The sequence below is a fragment of the Nerophis ophidion genome, linkage group LG26, assembly GCF_033978795.1.
Source record: "Nerophis ophidion isolate RoL-2023_Sa linkage group LG26, RoL_Noph_v1.0, whole genome shotgun sequence".
Classification (NCBI taxonomy): Eukaryota; Metazoa; Chordata; class Actinopteri; order Syngnathiformes; family Syngnathidae; genus Nerophis; species Nerophis ophidion.
The window spans coordinates 11,732,602-11,750,257 of record NC_084636.1 but is presented as its reverse complement, the minus strand read 5'-3'; the positions used below and the strand labels follow the sequence as shown (position 1 = coordinate 11,750,257).

General features: G+C 39.5%; 2 protein-coding genes across 3 annotated transcripts in view; one reads left to right on the top strand and one right to left on the bottom strand.

Annotated features, from left to right (window-relative positions):
* The window catches only part of osbpl1a (oxysterol binding protein-like 1A), a 255,624-nt gene that overhangs the window by 39,736 nt on the left and 198,232 nt on the right, over positions 1–17,656 (top strand). The window lies entirely within an intron of this gene.
* The window catches only part of impact (impact RWD domain protein), a 75,997-nt gene that overhangs the window by 14,737 nt on the left and 43,604 nt on the right, over positions 1–17,656 (bottom strand). The window contains exon 10 of the mRNA XM_061888877.1: positions 1,198–1,332. Within this exon, the coding sequence (XP_061744861.1) occupies positions 1,198–1,332 (135 nt within the window). The remainder of the gene's footprint in view (positions 1–1,197; positions 1,333–17,656) is intronic.

Sequence of the window (17,656 nt, the reverse complement as noted above, 5' to 3'; positions counted from 1 at the left end):
ATATATATATATATATATATATAATGTGTATATGTGTATATATGTATGTGTATATATATATATATATATATATATATATATATATATGTATATATATATATGTATATATATATATATATATGTTATGTATAAAATCGCCTGACAAGCAGGGAAATATATATATATATATATATATATAGTTTAGCTCGGTTGGTAGAGCGGCCATGCCAGCAACTTGAGGGTTGCAGGTTTGATTCCCGCATCCGCCATCCTAGTCACTGCCGTTGTGTCCTTGGGCAAGACACTTTACCCACCTGCTCCCAGTGCCACCCACACTGGTTTGAATGTAACTTAGATATTGGGTTTCACTATGTAAAGCGCTTTGAGTCACTAGAGAAAAAGCGCTATATAAATATAATTCACTTCACTATATATGTGTATATATATATATATATATATATACACAGCTACACAATACTAAAATGAATACATTCAAACAAAACGCATGTTTCTTGAATAACTGTCAATACGAATTTAATACAGCTTCACCACTTTAGTCAACTTTATTGCACTTATGAAACTTCTCTGACTTCTGTTTTTTTCTTTTTTTTATTAAATCAACATAAAAATACTCAAGATACACTTTCCATTAGTGCATCAACCCCCCCAAAGAAAACCCCTCCCTCCCCCATTCACACTCATCCACACCCACTCACACAAAAAAGGGTTATTTCTTTCTGCTACCAAAATTCTGGTTCCCACAACATATATAACAGTCTGCAAGGGACACAGTCCCTGAAACACACATGATTGTGTGTGTCGCCGGTCCACTAACACTATCATTAATTACTATTTTTACTATAATTGTTTTATATGACTTTACTTTCTTTTTTATCCAAGCATCTTTTTTTAAAATCTCATTTTATTTTATTTATAAAATAAAAAAAAAAAAACCTTATCTTCACCAGACCAGGTTGTTAATGAAATTAGACTTCTTCTGTTTGTTTGATATTGTCATTGCTGCCACAAGTGGTGGAAAAGTGAATTACAACCGAGAAAGTGACTGCTTGAAAGTCTATCCTGGTTTATTTTCTGTATTATTCCTGAACATTATAGTATTTAGAGGCAGTTCAACCAAATGAGTCACTGTAAATAAACTATTTTTTTTTTTTTTTTACCACGTGCCTTACTAAAAAAAAGATCTGGGACATATCTCACCACTGAAGCGGCGTATCCTTCTTCGACCAGGATGTTCCGAGCGCAGTTGTTGATGTGCTTGAAGCGGTCGGGCCCCAGCAAGATCCCTCCGTACCAGCGCGACACCACCACCATCACGTTGCGCACGTCCAGAATCTGCGGTGGGACATAAACAAAAATTACCCACGGATTACGGTCTAATCCTCTCATTAGAGTCCGGAGAAACACCTAATCAGAGAATCACTCGGCCCTTCAAACTATTCCTTGCAGGAAAAGTGCAATCTGTCGTTCGAGAGGGGTTCGGGGAAGTGGGGGGTACTCGCACATCTGCCAGCCCAAATTATTAATCAGAGCCTTCCCTTTATTCATCACGTGCATTTGGACACTCGGTGTCACGAGGCGCAAATCAAGAATGAGGAAACGGAGAGTGAAATCTTGAGATTAGAGGGGAACAGATTAATGCCAAAGTACTTCATGTAAATTACTCTGTGGGCTGCGAGTGTCACCAGTGGAAGATTAATCAGTGTGTTTTCTCCGAGGAACAGATATAAACTTCTGCTGTGCTGATGAGAAGGTCAGCCGCACCGGCTTCTTTCCAGTTAGTCCGAGGCGAACACCATCAAAGACCTTTCCGGTTCTGATAAAACTGCTGCCAGGACCACATGTGGGGCACAGCGGTTTTCAAACTTTTTTCAACGATACTGGTACTCGGAAAATAACTTGCCTCTCGAGTACCGCCATAATGACCAATATTAAAAAACAGTAGCGTAGAAGGCCTAAGTATTACCTAAAAACAGGACGGATGTTTACAAGTTTTAACAAGTACTGTATTTTCCGGACTATAAAGCACACTTATAATCTTTTTTTTTTCTAAAAACTCGACAGTGCGCCCTATAAACCGGTGGCATGATTTACGGATTAATTCTGGTTTTGCTTACCAACTGTCAGGTTCAAAAACTTATATCTATTTATCAGACAAGAAGCAAGGAATCATGCAGAGACAGAGTTCAATTTAGCACATGAGGAGAACGCATGGCGCTGAACACTTAAAGGGGAACATTATCACAATTTCAAAAGGGTTAAAAACAATAAAAATCAGTTCCCAGTGGCTTGTTTTATTTTTCTAAGTTTTTTTCAAAATTTTACACCTCCCGGAATATCCCTAAAAAAAGCTTTAAAGTTCTTGATTTTCCCTATTTACAGTGCGACTATCCATTTCCCTGTGACGTCATACAGGGCTGCCAATACAAACAACATGGCGGTTACCACAGCAAGATATAGCGACATTAGCTCGGATTCAGACTCGGATTTCAGCGGCTTAAACGATTCAACAGATTACGCATGTATTGAAACAGATGGTCGGAGTATGGAGGCAGAGAGCGAAAACGAAATTGAAGAAGAAATTGAAGCTATTGAGCAAATAGCTATTGACGCTATTCGGCCATAAAATGGGTGTACCTAATGAAGTGGCCCATAGCATGGCTGCCTTATTAGCATCGCCGGAAAAATGTGCAGACCAAACGATCAGGACTTTCACTCCATCACTGGAGCAACTTAAATCCGTCGATTGGTAAGTGTTTGTTTGCATTAAATGTGGGTATCTAGTTTCAAATGTACATACAGCTAGTGTAAATAGCATGTTAGCATCGATTAGCGTAGCAGGTTAACATCGATTAGCTGGCAGTCATGCTGCAACCAAATATATCTGATTAGCACATAAATCAACATCAACAAAACTCACCTTTGTTATTTAGTTGACTTAGTCGTTGCAAATGCATCTGCAGGTTATCCATACATTTCCGTGCCATGTCTGTCTTAGCATCGCCGGTAAAATGTGCAGACACTCTGGCAAATTCAATGGGGGTCTGGCGGCAGATTTCTTGCCAGTGGTGCAACTTGAATCCCTCCATGTTAGTGTTGTTACACCCTCCGACAACACACCGACGAGTCATGATGTCTCCAAGGTTCCAAAAAATAGTCGAAAAAACGGAAAATAACAGAGCTGAGACCCGGTGTTTGTAATGTGAAAATGAAAATGGCGGGTGTGTTACCTCGGTGACGTCACGTTCTGACGTCATCGCCAAAAGACCGATAAACAGAAAGGCGTTTAATTTGCCAAAATTCACCCATTTAGAGTTCGGAAATCGGTTAAAAAAATACATGGTCTTTTTTCTGCAACATCAAGGTATATATTGACGCTTGCATAGGTTTGGTGATAATGTTCCCCTTTAGTCACAGTCTCGCCCTACGCTTTAAGGTTCAGCTTCCGCGTCCCTCTTTTTATTCAGAGTTCCATAGTCAACAAAACTGAGGCCGCCTCTAAAAGGAGTGGTCACATCTATTATGAAAAAGCAGGTCCAGGACGCACAGTACGTGACGGAATGGGCTGGGGACCCTTTTGATTTCGCCTTGTCCCAACTTCATCTGCGTGTTGTCATCTTATCTTCATTGAGGTCCTCGAAGTCTTTGTCTCGTCTGAGTGCTGTCATCTTATCTTCGTTGAGGTCCTTGAAGTCCTTGGCTGTTAGCGGGCTAAAACAAAGATAACGTCCGTGGCTGAGGCCAGCTCTGACAAAACGTTTTGTCCTTGCATAGATTAGAAAAAGTCTAATTTGAGCACAATAGCTAATAACTAAAGCAACGGATTTTAAGCGTACTAAAGTTAGTGTGATAATATATACATAATTATTCTAACACCGACCTCGAAACAATTTTATTTGGTACATGGTGTAATAAGTGTGACCAGTAGATGGCAGTCATACATAAGAAATATGTGGCAATATGACTCAAGCAAACAACACCAAAATGTTATATAACGACACTTTGTGCTGGGCGAGGAATAGCTAAACATGCTTTAAAATCATCTAACATCCATTGTAATGATACCAAGTACAGGTGCGTACAGTATCTAGTCGATGCTACGATGATTACATCAATATTTTTTAGATATTTTTCAGATATTTTTTAGCATTAAAAAATCGTTTTTATCCCAAATAAATATATATATATTATGTTTATAAACTCAGTAAATATGTCCCTTGACACATGATGACTTTGAATATGACCAAATATGAATTGGTATCGGATTGATGGATTGTACTGTGCTTCAACATAGGAGTATTATTATGGTGTGTGTGTATAAGGCAAGACATATCTGGCAATTTGTTTTGCAATATTACGCAAAAGCAACTTTTCTTACCTTCTGGTACATGCTGATCTGCATTTGGGATCTGCATAAGTCTTGAAAATTTGCACACATCCGCCATTGGAGTCCATGCCGACGCTGTAGTTGATAAGCTTTTTCTTCTCTATCTTCTTGTTATGGGACATTCATAAATTTCTAATATAAAGTAGTGTAAATTTCTTACTTATACACAATATTGCCAAAAGTATTTGGCCACCTGCGTTGACTCACAAATGAACTTAAAGTGCTACCCCATTCCTAACCCATAGGGGTCAATATGATGTCGAGCAACCTTTTGCAGCTATTACAGCTTCAACTCTTCTGGGAAGGCTGTCAACAAGGTTGCGCAGTGTGTTTATAGGAATTTTCCACGATTCTTCCAAAAACGCATTGGTGAGGTCACACACTGATGTTAGTCGAGAAAGCCTGGCTCTCAGTCTCCATTCTAATTCATCCTCTAAGGTGTTCTATCGGGTTCAGGTCAGGACTCTGCGCAGGCCAGTCAAGTTCATCCACACCAGACTCTGTCATCCATGTCTTTATGGACCTTGCTTTGTGCACTGGTGCACAATCAAATTGGAAGAGGGAGGAGCCCACTCCAAAATGTTCCCACAAGGTTGGGAGCAAGGAATTGTCCAAAATGTTTTGGTATTATGGAGCATTCAAAGTTTTTTATACTGGAACTAAGGGGCCAAGCCCAACTCCTGTGAAAGCCAACCCCACACCATAATTCCTCCACCAAATTTCACACTCTGCACCATGCAGTCCGAATTGTAATGTTCTCCTGGCAACCTCCAAACCCAGGCGAGTCCATCAGATAGCCAAATGAAAAAAACGTGGTTCATCACTCCAGAGAAGGCGTCTCCACTGCTTTAGAGTCCAGTGGCGACATGCTTTACACCACTGCATCCGACAATTTGCATTGGACTTGGTGATGTATGGCTTAGATGCAGCTGCACGGCCACGGAAACCCATTCCATGCAGCTCTCTGCGTACGTGGGCTAATTGGAAAGTCACATGAAGTTTGGAGCGCTGTAGCAACTGACTGTGCAGAGAGTATTTGCACTATTCGCTTCAGCATCCGCTGACCCCTCTCTTGTCAGTTTACGTGGCCTACCACTATGTGACTGAGTTGCTGTTGTTCCCAAACTCTTCCATTTTCCTATAATAAAGCCAGCAGTTGACTTTGGAATATTTAGGTACGTGGACTTTTTCCGACTGGATTTGTTGCACAAGTGGCATTCTATGTGTTGTACTTTACTGACTCACATATAAGACAACCACTCACTTTTTTGCCATAATAAAAAAATCTTATTTTTCCACCTTTCTTCTTAGTCACTGTTCTGTATGTAATATGATAGGATAGACTTATCTCACAGTGGGGAATGTATGCTGTCGCAGTGCAGATTCAAAAAGCCCACACAAAAGTAACAAAAATAGAGCAAAAGTGCCACCACTCACCTCTAAAGGCTTAGTGTCCACATGCGTGGACAGCACCTTTTAGCTCTTATTTCCAAAATTGTGTACACTACTGAATTGGGGGTCTTATGGCCACTTATGTGGACACTTATACTGCCATCTGGTGGTGTCCGAAGAGTATAACATACAAGGAATTTGGAGGAAAAAAAAATGTAAAAATAAGAATTAGCATGTCACTAAACATGAAGTACACATTTGTGTACTTACGGACTAAGTACGTCATATCAAAAGATGATCCTTAGTTTGTATTCTAATTAGGGTCCAATAAGCCCAAATAGCAAAGAGAAATAAAAAAAAAAAGCATTTAACAAACACCTTGGGCCTAAATAGGTGGGGTACTTGAAACTTGTCACCAGGTATAATTCCAACTGTAAATCCTACTTCACTTCACTATATAAGGTGTCAGCCAATGAGGAGGCTCCTTTTGTGGGCTCTGCTCCCCCCTCCTTTCTCTAAATCTTGTGATTGGATCTGGAGGGGTTTGACCGCCAGGAAGAAAATTATTTTGTCTTCTGGGGTTTTATTTACGAACATATTTAATTGTAAGGCACAGACGGCACGCATACTTACACTTTTTTCAGAAATGATTACTGGCTGTGATGATAATGTAAATGAGGGATTTTTAATCACTGTTTTGCGGGAAATTTGATTAATATTGATACTGCGGTCGTTATCTTTCATTTTTGTTTGACTACTTTTGGATTGTTTTGTGTCATGTTTGTGTCCTCTGTTAATTTCTATTCTGAATGTTGCTGGGCCGGGTTTGCTTTTGGAATTGGAATTGTATTATTATTGGAATAATAATATAAGACACATTCTTTTTCAAGATCCACTTTCGAGGAAAACAATTTAAGATCATATTAAAATGACAGTTTTTTTTTCACCTTGCCATGCTGCCGTTTTTGTAGTTGGCTGACCTGAATAAAAGACGACCCATCTTTATCAAGAGATAAACATTTTTTTAGATTATTAAACAGGCAGCTTTTTTCCACCTTATTGGCATGTCAGGGTTCTGCATTTTGTTGACCCAGATGTAAGACGCCCATCTTTTTCAAAAATATGTTCTTAAGGAAAAAATATTGAGGACAATATTAAAAAAAAAAATCTTTTTTTCACAATATTGCTGTGTCGCAGTTCTGTTCTAACCTAAATATAAGACGACCAATGTTTTACAAGAGCCGCTTTTTGTGGGTGGGGCCAAAAATAGGACAATATTAAAAAGACAGCTTTTTCCACCTTATTGCTGTACTGCTGTTTTATACTTTGCAGACGCGAATATAAGACACATTCTTTTTCGAGATCCACTTTCAAGGAAAACAATTTAAGATCATATTAAAATGACAGTTTTTTTTCACCTTGCCATGCTGCCGTTTTTGTACTTTGCTGACCTGAATATAAGACGACCCATGTTTATCAAGAGCCGCTTTTTTTGGGGGGGGGCGAAATTTTAGATTATTAAATAGCCAGCTTTTTCCCACCTTATTGGTATGTCAGGGTTCTGCATTTTGTTGACCCAGATGTAAGATGCCAATCTTTTTCAAAAATATGTTTTAAGGAAAAAATATTGAAGACACTATTAAAACAAAATACCTTTTTCCACCATATTACATTGTTGCAGTTCTGTTCTGACCTCAATATACAAGACCTAAATATAAGACGACCCATGTTTTACAAGAGCCGCTTTTTTGGGGGGGCGGGGGGGGGGGAATTTAGATTATTAAATAGGCATCTTATTCCCACCTTATTGGTATGTCAGGGTTTTGCCTTTTGTTGACCCAGATATAAGACGCCAAACTTTTTCAAAAATATGTTCGAAGGAAAAAATATTGAAGACACTATTAAAACAAAAGTTTTTTTTCCACCATATTGCATTGTTGCAGTTCTGTTCTGACCTCAATATACAAGACCTAAATATAAGACGACCCATTTTCTACAAGAGCCGCTTTTTGTGGTGGGGGAAAAAAATAGGACAATGTTAAAATGACAGCTTTTTCCACCTTATTGCTATACTGCTGTTTTTTACTTTGCTGACCGTAATGTAAGATTTTTTTTTCAAGATCCATGTTAAAAGAAAATACAAAAACAGCTTTTTTTTACCTTTATTGCTATGTCCCAGTTCTTTTCATTGCTGACCTGAACACAAGACGACCCCATCTTTTTCAAGATTTGCTTTTTGTATACATTTTTAAGACAATGTAAACAATATTTTTTCGTCCACAACATTGCTATATTGCCATTCTGTATTTTACTGACCCGAATATAAGACACCCATCCTTTTCAAAAACCCCTTTTTAAAAAAAGTGATGAGCTGCAAGATTCTTCTCTCTCGGCTCATTGGCGCAGCGAAACACTGCTCTAAAGGCTTTAAAATCCCCTCCAAATGCATCAAAGCCATATAAAGAGAATTCACAATGTTACACTTTTTTCAAGCTGGCTGATATTTTATAGGCGTGCGCTTGCATAATAGATGACATCTAAGTCCCCCACCCCAACGTCATCGCATCAAAAGGAAAATGAAAGGAAAGTGTCTCCAAGGCCGCCCGACTGAAGAAGAGTGAGGAACTTTGAAAGAAGACCAGTGTATTTGTCAAAAAGCGCCGTGAATCATCTAATTTCTGCCCCACAGGGTCACATGTCGGCGGAAAGAATCAAAAAGAAGCGTTTCGACACCAATTTAGCCCTCATCTAACGAATAGTCGTGAACTTTGACACACTCGGTAGGTGCTGTTAACGGAACTTTCTAATGGCTTCATAAAGTTAGCGCTCTTATAATAGCCTCATTAAAGCTGGAGTGGTAATTGTGTGTGAGATTGTGAATAATCATGCCATCTGACAACAAGCGCATATTTGACACAATGAATGAAAAGATTAATAATGTCAACAGTGGGAACACTTTGCATGTTGCGCAATATGGAAATGCAGGAAGTATCCCCTCCCGTGCCAAGTCCACATTTCACATGCTGAAATGTTCCCGATGATGTTTTGTGTGAGCAATAATGATGTTTTGATAAGGGTTTCATCCGCTTCACTTTTTCCACATTTTCCTGTTACAGCCTTATTCCAAAATTGAATGAATCAGTTTTTGTCTAGAGAAGTGGTCCCCAACCACCGGGCCGCGGCCCGATTGGTACCGGGCCGCAGAAGAATTTTTTCTAAAAAAAAATATATATATTTTTATTAAATCAACATAAAAAACACAATATACACTTACAAATAGTGCACCAACCACAAAAAACTCCCTTTTTCATGACAAAAACGTCCCTTTTTCATGACAAAGAAGAAAAAAAAAAAAAAAAAAAAGAAATAAAAGGACACCCCCCCCGGTCCGCGGATACAAAAAGGTTGGGGACCACTGATCTAGAGACAATACCCCATAACGACAATTTGAGAAGGTGTTTTTTTTTTTTTAAATTGCAATTTTATTGAAACTAAGACGCCCATCTTTTACTAAAATATGTTTTAATGAAAAAATATTGAGGACACTATTAAAACAAAAGCTTTTTTTCACTTTTTTTTTTTTTTTTATTAAATCAACATAAACACAATATACACTTACAAAAAGTGCACCAACCACAAAAAACTCCCTTTTTCATGACAAAAACGTCCGTTTTTCATGACAAAGAAGAAAAAAAAAAGGACACCCCCCCGGGCCGCCGGACAAATTATTAAGCGTTGACCGGTCCACGGATACAAAAAGGTTGGGGACCACTGGTCTAGAGACAATACCCCATAACGACAATTTGAGAAGGTGTTTTTTTTTTTTTTTTAATTGCAAATTTATTGAAACTTAACTTATCACATGTTCTGTTCTAACCTGAATATAAGACCTAAATATAAGACGATCCATGTTTTACAAGAGCCGCTTTTTGTGGGGGGGGGGGGGGGGGGGGGATAGGACAATATTAAAAAGACAGCTTTTTCCACCTTATTGCTATACTGCTGTTTTTTACTGCTCTAAATATTGGCATCTTTTGTCCCGATGCCAATATTTTTGGACCAGTACGAATATGTACAGTGGGGCAAAAAAGTATTTAGTCAGCCACCGACTGTGCAAGTTCTCCCACTTAAAATGATGACAGAGGTCTGTAATTTTCATCATAGGTACACTTCAACTGTGAGAGACAGAATGTGAAAAAAAAATCCAGGAATTCACAGTGTAGGAATTTAAAAGTATTTATTTGTAAATTAGGGTGCGGGGGTCGGGAACCTTTTTGGCTGAGAGAGCCAAGAATCCAAATATTTTAAAAAGTATTTCCGTAAGAGCCATATATTTTTTTCAAGTAAGACCGCCATTCCTAGAGTATAACAGGTCTCTTATTCTTTGAAATAACATTGTTATTCTGAAGCTAACTGTGGAGGGGGCGTGGCCTGCGGGCCTGCAGCGAAGCGGGGTGTGCCAGGACCGGCCTCGAAATCAGCGACAGGTGCGTAGAAGGTTACCTAATCACCTGTCGCTCTGTTATAAGCGGCAGCCTGAAGGAGAGGCAGGGTTGGAGCTGGAGCCAGAGTACGAGTGAGAACGAAAGAGAAAAAGATAATTGCTGGAAAGCAATTAAGAGAGTTAATGAAAAATAAAACAAATATAGTAACCCTGAAACAGGCTCTCATGTCAGTGCTTGGTGGTCTGAAGAACCCCCAGCAGGGCAAGCCCTAAACTAACTAATAATAAATACTAGTGCAGTAGAAAAAGGATGGATGGATTCAAATGCATGAGCATGTTTTATATTTTGAACGTTAATTTTAAAACTTTGATTACGAGTGGAAGTAGTCATTACTTATTGTGTTAAGCAGCGTCAGCTCAGATTTATCCGAGAGCCAGGTGCAGTCATCAAAAGAGCCACATCTGGCTCGCGAGCCATAGGTTCCCTACCCCTGTTATGGTGGAAAATAAGTATTTGGTCAAATATTCAAAGCTCTCACTGATGGAAGGAGGTTTTGGCTCAAAATCTCACGATACATGGCCCCATTCATTCTTTTCTTAACATGGATCAATCGTCCTGTCCCCTTAGCAGAAAAACAGCCCCAAAGCATGATGTTTCCACCCCCATGCTTCACAGTAGGTATGGTGTTCTTGGGATGCAACTCAGTATTCTTCTTCCTCCAAACACGACGAGTTGAGTTCATACCAAAAAGTTCCATTTTGGTTTCATCTGACCACATGACATTCTCCCAATCCTCTGCTGTATCATCCATGTATCCATTTTGGTATAAACTCAACTCGTCGTGTAAAAAGTTTGCCAAAATTTACCTGAAAAACTCTCAGACCATGAGAAACTAAATTCTCTGGTCTGATGAGAAATAGATTGAACTCCTTGGCGTGAACGCCAGGCGTCGTATTTGAAGGAAACCAGGCCAATACCATATATAGATGAAAGGAAAGATGAATGCAGCAAAGTACAGAGACATCCTGGATGAAAACCGACATTGCCCAGAGATAGGTGTGCCAAACTGGTGGCATCGTTGTTTTATTAAATTTGCAAGTTAAAAAAAATTTTTTTTTTAATTTATGGGGTATTGTGTGTAGAATATTGAGGAGAAAAAAGAATGTATTCAATTTCGGAATAAGGCTGTGACATAAAATGTGGAAAATGTTGCGTTCTGACCAGGTTCGTTTGATGACACATAAGCTGGTTATAAATTAATCCCAGACAGAGTAGCTTGTTTTGATATTTTAATCCAAAGCTTTGGGAGGCCATCTATGCACAACACATTCAATTCGAGTTGATCTGCTAATACTGCCGAAGTTTCGCCTTTTACCATCTCTCACTCGCCCCCCTCCTCCTCCAGAGCAAATTTCTATATATCTATTCTCCTTCTAAGCCTGGGACATTTGAGATAAGAAGGGTGTTATTGTTGCCAGTTACATTCCAAGCTTCAAGGTCTATGCAAGCCCAACACTTAGCTGTTTTAAAATATGACTAGGATTTAAAAAGATATCTACCTCCGTCAATAACTAAATACCTCCAGGATGCACTGGACTCCATGAGTGAGACTGACCAATTTGGATCACAGGTATTAGTTACAGTACTTCTTTGATATACATTATTTCCAGGCTTTCAAAGGCCAAATAAAATGAAGTGGCGTGCCACATCTGGCCACCGGGCCTTGAGTTTGACACAGGTACATTACATTGTTGTGCGGGAAAATGCACCTCCGACGCCGAGCCACAAGCGGCAACAAACAGAGCAGAAAAGTGCACACAAAATTGCAAGGCGGGCCCCTGAGCCACGCAGTTTGCTCTCCCGACAAGACCAAGTCAAGTCCCAAATGCCAGCAGCTGGCGGCCCCCCCACACGGAGGCAGAAACAGGCCAGTAAGACCAATAGTCGAAAACCAAGAAACTTTACACAGCAATTGCCAAGTGGGCGTCAACAGCCCCGATCCTGCCATCTATCACTACTGTTGAGGATGAGGGGGCGCCCGAAACCGTCAATGCCATGACTGTCATGAAGATTGAGGAGGCTCAGCTGCAGCACCGCAGGCAATTTTTACTGCACTTTAAAGTAGGTTTGTTTTTAAAGTGAGCCTCTGTTAAAAATTCGAAAGTGTGTGTGTGTGTGTGTGTGTGTGTGTGTGTGTTGATCTTATATGTCATAAACATTAACCGTATTTTTCAGACGATAAGGCGCACTAAAAATCCTTTCACTTTCTCAAAACTCAACAGTGCGCCTTATAATGCGGTGCGCCTAATGTACGGAATAATTCTGGCTGTGTTTACCGACCTCGAAGCTTTTTTATTTGGTACATGGTGAAATGATAAGTGTGACCGGTAGGTGGCAGTCACACATAAGAGATGCGTGTAGACTAGGGATGTCCGGTAATATCGGACTGCCGATATCAACCGATAAATGCTTTAAAATGTAACATCTTAAATTATCTGTATCGGTTTCAAAATTATCGGTTTCAAAAAGTAAAATTCATGACTTTTTAAAATGCCGCTGTACAGAGTGGTACACAGACGTAGAAAGAAGTACAGAGCGCCAATAAACCTTAAATGCACTGCCTGCGCGAGCCGGCCCAGTCGCATAATATCTACGGCTTTTCACACACATAAGCGAATACATAGCATACTTGGTCAACAGCCATACAGGTCACACTGAGGGTGGCCGTACAAACAACTTTAACACTTACAAATATGCGCCACACTGTGAACCCACACCAAACAAGAATGACAAACACATTTCAGGAGAACATCCGCACCGTAACACAACAGAACAAATACCCACAACCCCTTGCAGCACTAACTCTAGCATGTCCCAAAGTCCAAGCTGCTGTTTTGAGGCGTGTTAAAAAAAAATAATGCACTTTGTGACTTCAATAATAAATATGGCAGTGCCATGTTGGCATTTTTTTCCCATAACTTGAGTTGATTTATTTTGGAAAACCTTGTTACATTGTTTAATGCATCCAGCGGGGCATCACAACAAAATTAGGCATAATAATGTGTTAATTCCACGTTTGATATCGGAATCGGTAATTAAGAGTTGAACAATATCGGAATATCGGATATCGGCAACAAAGCCATTATCGGACATCTCTTGTGTAGACTGCAATATGACTCAAGTAAACATCACCAACATGTTATGTGTTCCATTGAAAATATAGAACATTACACACGGTGCTCAAAATTCTATCAAAATGTTTTAGTACGACTTTGGGAAGCTATGGATTGTACTGTGCTTCAACACAGGAGTATTATTATGGAGTTTGTATAAGGTAAGACATATTATTTGACATTTTGTTTCGCAATATTATGCAAACGCAACTTTTCTTATCTTCTGGTACCTGCTGATCTGTATTTGGGATCTGCATAAGTCCTGAAAATTTGTGCGCGTCCACTTTTGTAGTCCATGGGACGCCGTAGTCTATACTTATTTTTCTATATCTTCTTGTAATGGGACATTCATCCTCTGTTGTTGCCATTTCTAATATAAAGTACTGTAAAGTTCTTAGTTATATCTGTCAGTAGACTAGCTATCAAAGCGCTAAAAAAATACCGGTGTGGTGAGTTTACATTATGCAGCCAAGTAACTTTGGTTATTAAGAGAGTTCCGATCGGAAGTTTTATCACGGGACACATTTCCCGTTGTTGTTGCACTAGTGAGCCACGGATGAGGAGATGCTGCTCTGTTTTTGATTGACGTAAAGTCAGAATGTCACTAAAACAGTTAGCTCCATCATTTGATACTTCTTCCACTCCCGTCCTTGCATGCTACACCGCTACAACAAAAATGACGGGGATAAGACGCTGCCGAAAGGTCAGCCACGTAAATAAGACCACAAAATGCCGCATCTTGAAGCGACTGTCAGAAAGCGGCTTGAAGATAGTCTGTAGAACATAATCTATGCCAGTGTTTTTCAACCACTGTGCCGTGGCACATTAGTATACCATGATATATTGTTTGGTGTGCCGTGTTAGATGATGTAATTTCACCTAATTGGGTTAAAAATATTATTGGCAAACCAGTAATTATAATCCACAAATGTGCCGTCGTTGAGAGTCTGTGCTGTCTAGAGCTCGGCAGAGTAACCATGTAATACTCTTCCATATCAGTAGGTGGCAGCAAGTAGCTAATTGCTTTTTATATGTCTGAAACATGGTTTGTCGTGATCACGATATGCAGACGACAGCGGGAGGCAGCGTGCAGGTAAAGAGGTATCTAATGCTTAAACCAAAAATAAACAAAAGGCTTTGAAGCTTAGGGATGGCTATGCAAGACGAAACTAAAACTGAACTGGCAACAAAGTAAACAAAAACAGAATGCTGGACGACAGTAAAAAGACTTACAGCGTGTGGAGCAGCAGACGGCGTCTACAAAGTACATCCGTACATGACATGACAATCAACAACAAAATAGGAGCGCAAGACAAGAAGTAAAACATTACACACAGGAAAACAGCAAAAAACTCCAAATAAGTCAGTGTGATGTGGCAGTACACTTACTTTGAGACAAGAGCTGTAGTGATGCATGCTTGGTTATGGTTTGAATTTCATCCATCTATCCATTTTCTACCGCTTGTCCCTTTTTGGGGTCGCGGAGTTTGCTAGAGCCTATATCAGCTTCATATCCAACAATTGCGAGAACAATATTTTATTGTCAATATCGGCTTCTGAGTTTCATTTTTTGATGTTTTCTGCTAGTGGTGAGCCTCTGGATTTTTCCAATGAAAAAAATGTGCATTGGCTCACAGAAGTTTGAAAAACATTGATCTATGCAACATTTTGAGCATCCATCCATCCATTTTCTACCGCTTATTCCCTTTTGGGGTCGCGGGGGGCGCTGGCGCCTATCTCAGCTACAATCTGAGCAAAGAACCACCATTACATGTTATGTAGACCAAAAGGACGTGTTTTACATTTAGAAAAAAATAATAATATGACTCCTTTTAATGGGCCTTATCCGGTGCGCCTTATATATGAAAATAGACCTGATTGGACCTATGGTCCGGAAAATACGGTACATAAAGCAAATTGTCCAATCTTATCTAAATGGTATCAAAAAGTAAAACAAAATATCTCTAAGGCAAAGAAACTACAATCTGTGATTATTAACGATTAAATACGAATTAACGAAGGACAAAATGTGATTAAAAAAGGATGGTATTTTATTAATGTAGTATGCTATCTGTAAAAACATTACCGTATTTCCTTGAATTGCCGCCGGGGCGCTAAATAATTTAAAATCTCTTCTCACTCCGGCACTTACCAAAGGCATGCGGTAAATTTAGGCCTGCGCTTATACATTTGAGTGTGATGTAAGGATACGATCATGAAAAGCACATTTAATAAAAAAAACTTTATTATGGTCTTACCTTTACTTATAAATGAAGTCCATGCCCAGCTCCTTCTTATTAAAAGCATCGATAACTTGTTTATAGAAGTCTTCCTTTCTTCAGTTTTAAAAGTCTCTGTCTCGATGGAGATCTTCCTTTTTTACCTCCTGCTTCGATTGAAAGTCCAGTTTAGAAAACTGTTTTATTTCAGATACGTAATCTTCCGTGTTAAAAGTGCAAGCGAGAGGAAAAAATAAACGATCGCTGCTCACTCTTGCTGCTTGTTGTCACTTCTTCTGCAGCCGAGTTGTCACAAGAAGGATCATGCGCCCTCTACCACCAGGAGGCGGGAGTCATTTAATGACTCATATTTGACACACGCAGCTACGGTATATTAAAAAAACATAGCTGCTTACTGTTCTTTTTAGTACATTCAATAGCTTGGACCTTAAATCTTACTGAAGAACTCTTAATCTTCTTCCCTTTATGCGATTTCAAATTATTGAAATCAGCCTCCTCCATTTTCAACATGATGACAGGTGAAGTGTCACTCGTGACGTGACGAGTTTGACCCGGGGGAAATTCTAGACATGCGCTAATAAAAATATTTTGCGAAACGAGTTTGACCCGGCATTAATCCTGAGCCGACGGTAATGCTAAGCATGCGCTAATTTTGCGAAACCAGGGGCGGTTCTAGGCATGCTTTTATGAGGGGGCAGTCAGAAATGTGAAGGGGGCATCATGTGTACACATCATGCTCCAGCACTTTTTTTTTCTGTGTTTATAGTAACGATGCTTTCTTCATTGAAATGGGTCTTTAGCTATGTGTCCAACCCCAACCTGGAGTAGTGGATTGCACTTTGTCAGGCCTCTACCTTCAGACCTGTCCAAATTGGGTGTCCCACCTGAAAACTAAGCTCCTGCTGGTATAGCTCTTACGGTCACTGAGGCACGCAAACCCCCTGACCACAATAAGGTGGCAATCCCTCAGGGGGGGAAACTGAAAAATAAGAATAAAAATAAATGAATAAAATAAAATAAAACATCCTTCATCCAGATTTTATCAACCAACAACATAACATTTATCCTAACTGGATGGCCTAACTCTCAAATAAATTTTGACCCAAAGAAGGACTTCACACACTACAGTCAATATTTACAAAACTGAAAGGTAGTCTGATGAATAATGATTAAAAAGAATTTCAAACTAATTTATAAAACAGAACATGGGCACTCATCTGGGCACAAAATTCATTCACTCCAATGAATGTGTGTTGCCCACTTACTTGTAAATTGATGAAAACGGCAGTGTTTTTGTTTTTAGGTGTCTTGGTCATATCAAATGAAACTTATAATTTGTTTATTACAAAATGTAGATTGAAACATTAAAGGTTGACTATGTAGAACTACAAGAAAAACAACAGAAAAATAATTCCTGCAGTCGATTGCCAGACCGTTGCTAAGTAAAACGGGCCGTTGCTAGGGACTCCACTCTGAACAGAGGACAGCAGAGGAGGACTGCTAAGCAGGATATATACCTTATGTTTCATTTTTACCGTCATTAACAGCATCATAAATGACTTGTAGCTTGTTACAGGGACAGTGGAGGCTCTCTGCCTTCCAAACCACTGCTGCTCAGAGCCTCCGCTGTCACTGCTCTCGTCAAGTTGTAAAAGAAAAAAAGGAACTCCGTAGCACCGAAAGTCCGCGACGATAAACGTGTTTATGACAGATAAGACTACACAGATACACCCATCCTAACAAGTATATGATAAATGTAGACAACTTTTCCTTTTCTTTTACTTTCATACTGCAACAGTGATTGGATGTTTACTGAGGGCTGAGGGGTGTGTGTGTCTGCTGCGCAGCCTGTGGAATGGTGAATACCCGCACAGCGGAGGGAGGGATTAGAGGGAAACCGACACTACTATATCGTGTGTGTCCCTTTTTCGGCGGATTTTTCCGCTAGTGCAGATAATTTTGTCAACTTTTAATGTAGTAATTTTATGAGTTTATTAAAATTTGCTTTCTCAAATTTTGATT